The sequence below is a fragment of the Nanorana parkeri genome, unplaced genomic scaffold (assembly GCF_000935625.1).
Source record: "Nanorana parkeri isolate BGI_ZX_2015 unplaced genomic scaffold, ASM93562v1 scaffold1455, whole genome shotgun sequence".
Taxonomy (NCBI): Eukaryota; Metazoa; Chordata; class Amphibia; order Anura; family Dicroglossidae; genus Nanorana; species Nanorana parkeri.
Window position 1 is genome coordinate 59375 of NW_017307723.1, and position 6064 is coordinate 65438.

Sequence of the window (6064 nt, forward strand, 5' to 3'; positions counted from 1 at the left end):
AAATATTTGGGAAATTGCAAATGTTTTAACATATTTTAAGCATCTCTAACTTATACATTTATAAATTGCGAAATTTGTGAATTTGGAGATCGAGCTTTCCATGAGGAATAATTAGGCACTTTTTTTGCTCTTCTTTTTTTTTTTTTTTGCTTCTCTCACAAGGGCAGAATGGAGGCATCGCAGGTGACAATCTTAGATCTCTGAGACCTCGGGGCTTTTCTAGTTACTGGGGTGGCGACTGTTCAGCTGACAATTATTTATTTTTTAATTTGCTTTGAAGAAATGGTGCTTTTTACCCTCATTGTGCTGGTTATTCCGATTGCAAGCTCTGCGGGCAAGTGCATCCCGAATAAACAAGGTAAGAGTTGCGGGCAGCGTTTACGTTTTATGCTCGTGTGTGTTGTTTGAATTTTTTTTCACCTGTTTGTATTTTTACAGTGTATATTATTATTATTATTATTCGGGATTTAAATAGTGCCAACAGTTTGCGCAGCGCTTTACAATATAAACATTTATTTAGGAGCAGTTGTATATATTACACTTTGTTTTAGAGATTAGAATGCCGCTGGCGATGAACAGGAAGAATTATTCACCACATAACATGCCAAAGAATTTCTGGATGTAGCTTGGATAAAAACAATGAAGGGAATTTTATCAAAACTGGGGCAGACAAAATCTGGAGCAGCTGTTCATGGCAACCAATCAGATTCTCTCTTTCATTTTCAGATCTCAAAGTGTTATTAAACCCTCCGGTGTTTTTGCATATATGAGGCTAGCAAGCAGGAGATCTATGCAAAAAGTGTAAAAGAAAAAACCCTGCTTTTTAAAGAGGTCAATACTCACCTGTGTCTTCCCCTCCGAAAATGTGAAAATTCTCAGGCGGCCGCAAAGCATCTTGGGGCGGGCGCATGCGCAGTTCGGATTCTCGGCCGGATTCTCGGAGAGACGTAAGGTAAGTCTATGGACGCGTGCACCCGCCTGCAGACACCGTGGGACAGGAAGTGCCAGCAAGCTCAGAGCAGTGGGCGCTGGATCGGAGACCCGCCGCACCGCTGGAGGGACAGATGAAAACGACGGAAAAAAGAAGAAGAAGATCAGATTAAGAAACATGATTTAAGGTAAGTGCTGACACTAACATTGGGGGAGGGATAAAAAAATTGGACTTTATAGGAGAACTATGTGGTCAGTGTTTTTCCCCATAGTTCTCCTTAGGGTAACGGGAGGACACAAACTAGCGTCCTCCCGTCACCCTAAGCTCAGTATACCACGAGCTACAGCTCGCAGTATATTGAGACGCTGCAGCCGGAGCGGATCCCGATGTAGATGACGGGATCCGCCCAGCTGCGTGAGTGACAGCTGGCTCTGCCTATCTAGAGGCAGAGCCAGCTGTACCCGCCCCCTCCCCCGTCCGTTCCGCCAGTCAGCGCTGGCAGATCGGAGCGGGGAGAGGGGAATCCAGCCCTCCCCCTGTCACGGCAGAGAGCCGTGACAGGATCGAGAGGTGAGCGAACGGCGGTATGTGTTCGCTCACCTCCCGATCTACTGAGCCGACCTGTGACAGTCCCCCCTCCCCCTCATAGTTCTCCTTTAATGTCACTTTAACTGAAAACACTGAAGAGAGAATCTGATTGGTTACCATGCACAGCTGCTCCAGACAAAGCTACTTTTTTTTTATATAAGCTACATTTTTGCGACATCCAAAAAGGATAAAAGGATTTTCTACAGTCTAAAAAAAAAAGCAATCCAGTCATTGCAGGTAGTCCCGGCTTTAATTGGCATCCAGCCATTCAAACCCGGCCATTGATCGAACTTTTCTATCTCTACTTGTTTAGTATTTTTCTTTCCAGAGAACATTTTACAATCCGGCGCATACTTTTTTACATCTGAGGTGACGCAATAAATTAAACTTTGTTACGTTTTAGTTATTTTTTAAAAGAAATAATACTAAAAATAACTGGAAAAAGTTGCAGCGAAGGTAAAATCTCATGCCTCTGTCATGATGTGGATGACGGTAACTATTAATGTCCTTTTATTATACAGCGCAGTCATAGTCTGTGGCTCCTCACAGCTCAGTATACAGCAAACATACAATCTTGTCAACAGTACCAAATACAACAGAAAACACAAAGAAGGGCGCGTATCATTCTGGTCGCATTCCTTGCATCCTGTGCATGATTTAGACCAGCCTGTCTCAACCAGGGTGTGGTGGCACGCTGGTGCGTCCCCTGGGCTCCTCAGGGGTGCCTCAAACATTTGTGCCAGTGGGACTGTGATATGAAGAGGGCAATGAAAACTGATGTAAAGGGGGCTCCTGATGTGAAAGGGGGAACACTGATATGAAAGAGGGGCACCTGATGTGAAAGTCAGGCTTCTGATATGAAATTGGGGCACCTAGTGTGAAAATGGGGCTTCTAATGTGAATAGGGGGGCTCCTGATGTGAATAGAGGCCCCTGATGCAAATGGTGACTCTGATGTGAAGGAGGGGGATCTTGATTTACAGGGGGCAGTTTGATGTGAAGGGGGAACTCCACCGTTTTGAGTGTTTTGGCCTCCCCTTAAAATGTATGAAATTTTTAAGACTGGGGCACCTCGAAATTTTGCATACTTTTAAAGTGTGCCGTGACTAAAAAAAAGGTTGAGAAACGCTGATTTAGACCGGTTCACTATTTTAGTGGTGATTCCTCGCAGTAACAGTAGCAATGCTTCCACAAGAAAGGTGTATTGTTGCAAAGAGCGTATACATTTGTGGCACCCTGATGGCAGAGGAACTCCTAGAGGTGTCCTCTTGATCGGCTACTGATGAAGAGAGGGAGTGTGGGAACCCTGAAATGCGTTGGCTTTCTCATATTGCTGATTGTTCAGAACAATATTCTTCTGCATTCTACCATCACTGGTGTGTCACTCTTCCTATGTTTTTGGGTCTTTCTTGAGACCCCCTTCTGTGTTCGGGGGTTCTGTTGTCATATGGAGGCAACCTGACCAACGCAGTTCAACTTAAAAAAAATTACGATCACTCCCAATTTTGCATATTAATATTGGGAGATTTAGCACCTCTACTGCAAGGATCAATGCCGGGGGCTGCCGCTTCAGTGGAAGATCAGGAGCCATGAGAGGGGGCATGGAGATAAGTTGGGGAAGATCCAGGGACCAAGGTGATGGGGCTTGAGCTGCATGGGGCCCCTGTCTCCACACTCTTCATATAAGGGTGCGCCATTTTAAAAAATGACTCGTGCCACTTCTTGCTTATGTGACATTATTTCCTGCGACACTCAAAGTCACAGCACATGCAACTAATGAGCGAAAGGGAGAAATCATTTAATAGCTGTTTGCCCGGAAGCGGTAATCATTAACTGTCCCAGTGATCTCAAGAGATCCAAATAAGAACTTGCATTTACCTAGCACACATTCCTATGCTGCAGCAACACAACTGTGCTGATAAATGCCCCCCAAGGTGTACATTTTCACCTTAAAAGTGCACGGTGGGTGAAACTGTGAAGTGAAAAAGGTAAGGCTAAGGGGTTTATTTATGAACAATTCACATCATTTTGTTTTGAATAAAGGCAAAATCTAATTATATTTTCTTTTCAGATGGAATGTAATGTAATGTTATACCACATCATGACCACTAGATGGAGCTGGGGAGCTTGGTAAATAAGTATTTAATCCCACATTATGGCCACTAGAAGCATCGGAAATAAATTCTTATTTCCAAAGCTCCTCAGCTCCATCTAGTGGCCATAATGTGGTATTAAATACTTATTTCCTAAGCTCCTCATTATTAATTGGGAGCAGAAGGTGAGACATGAGGGGGTGCAGCATTAGGAAAAGCATGATAGGTATGTCCCCAGCATTTGAATTACTCAAGCCCATCTCTAGGAAAAATAATTACTGTTGCAGTGGAGCTACCCCCGCACTGCAAGGGTTAGTTGCTTGTTCATGTCTAGAGAAGATTTGTTAAGGACTTTTACTTACCTGATCCCCGCTCCCCCAGCAGTCACAGCTCACCTCTCTCCCTTCTGCTGGTGGACTGTGCCTCAGCGTCCTCATGTCTAATACAGGACTATGAACCTTACATTAGACATGGTGATGTCAGTGGACCTCTGACCACCAGAATGGAGGAGGGGAGAAACTGTAGGCACCAGTCTCGGAGCCAGCAGGAGCGGGGATGTGGTAAGTAAAAGTCCTTTACACAGCTCCACAGTGTAAAGTGTACGCTACTCTACTCTCTACTCTTCTCTACTCTCTAATCTCTACTCTTCTCTACTCTCTACTCTACTCCACGGACTCGACTCTACACTTCTCTACTCTACTCCATTCTACACTACTCTACTCTACTGTCTACTCTACTGTACTCTCTACACTACCCTTTACTCTACTTGATTACCTAATCTACCCTATATTCTACTCTACTCTACTCACTCCCCTCTCTACTCTACTCTACTCTACTGTCTACTCAACTCTACTGTCTACTCAACTCTACTCTACTCTACTCAACTGTCTACTCTACTCTATTGTCTACTCAACTCTACTGTCTACTCAACTCTACTGTCTACTCAACTCTACTCTACTCTACTGTCTACTCTACTGTACTCTCTACACTACCCTTTACTCTACTTGATTACCTAATCTACTCTATATTCTACTCTACTCTACTCACTCCACTCTCTACTCTACTCTACTCTACTCTACTCTGCTCTACTCAACTGTCTACTCAACTCTACTGTCTACTCAACTCTACTCTACTCTACTCAACTCTACTCTACTCTACTCAACTCTACTCTATTGTCTACTCTACTCTATTGTCTACTCAACTCTACTGTCTACTCAACTCTACTGTCTACTCAACTCTACTGTCTACTCAACTCTACTCTACTCTACTGTCTACTCTACTCAACTGTCTACTCTATTGACTACTCAACTCTACTGTCTACTCAACTCTACTGTCTACTAAACTCTACTCAACTGTCTACTCTACTCTACTATCTACTCTACTCTACTCTACTCTACTGTCTACTCAACTCTACTGTCTACTCAACTCTACTGTCTACTCTACTCAACTGTCTACTCTACTCAACTGTCTACTCTACTCAACTGTCTACTCTACTCTACTCTACTCTCTAAAGAAAACATATTTTGATCTGATTTGTGAAAATGAATGCAGGGGTCTTGCATCGTTCCTTATTTTAGCATTTGTTGGTTGGGTTAAGGGGACTTGGGTTTTGCATTGTTTTTTACTGCAGAAAAATTGAACGTTTTTGTTGTTGTTTTTGTTACAGATGTGATCATAGTACACTGCTACCCCAAGTCTATTGTGGCTAAAATTCCAGAGTGCCCCTATGGGTGGGAGATCAACCAGCTGGCGCTCGGCGGGGTGTGTTACAATGGCGTTATCGAGTCCGGTTACTATCAGTTTTCCATTCCCGATCTGTCACCCAGGAATAAGTCATACTGCGGAACACAGTCCGATGTAAGTATAATGGCAAAAACAAATTGTAAAGCCCCATTTTTTTAATGGTGCCTCAAGAGACTGTAAAAAAAACAAACAGATCAGGCTGCAATACTCACCTCTGCATGAGAGCTGAAACAAAATATTAATCGCACAGCATGCCAGATTAGACCATGCATGTTCAGGGTGCTCTAGCACAGGGGTAGGCAACCTGGGCACTCCAGCTGTAGTGAAACAACAAATCCCATGAACCTCTGTTTCTAGGAGTCATGCATGTGGCTGTCAGTGTCCTGCAATGCTTCATGAGACTTGTAGTTCCACAACAGCTGGAGTGCCAAGGTTGCTGAGCCCCGCGTCTAGCAACTTCTGACTGGCATCAGTGAAGAACATGGATACAATATACCACCAGCACACATAGAAGCTTGTTGCAAAGTCCAAAGCATTCTTATGTGGTCTTGCAATATAAGTTTACTCCTATATAAGTAAACTCCTAGGTGTGCTGGTAATATATTAGGGGAGCAAAAATCTCTAAAATTACAAGCTATTAGAAATGGTAATTTATTATTTGTAAAATCATCACTGATCTTTGGTAACATTTTCATAACTCCTCAGTGTAG

At 43.4% G+C, this 6064-nt stretch overlaps 1 protein-coding gene across 1 annotated transcript in view; it reads left to right on the forward strand.

Moving 5' to 3' along the window:
* Positions 1–206: 206 nt before the first annotated feature.
* Positions 207–6064, forward strand: part of TECTB (tectorin beta) — a 12146-nt gene continuing 6288 nt past the window's right edge. Inside the window, exons 1-2 of the mRNA XM_018570106.1 lie at positions 207–358; positions 5278–5468. Of these exons, the coding sequence (XP_018425608.1) occupies positions 283–358; positions 5278–5468 (267 nt within the window). The 5' untranslated portion in view covers positions 207–282. The remainder of the gene's footprint in view (positions 359–5277; positions 5469–6064) is intronic.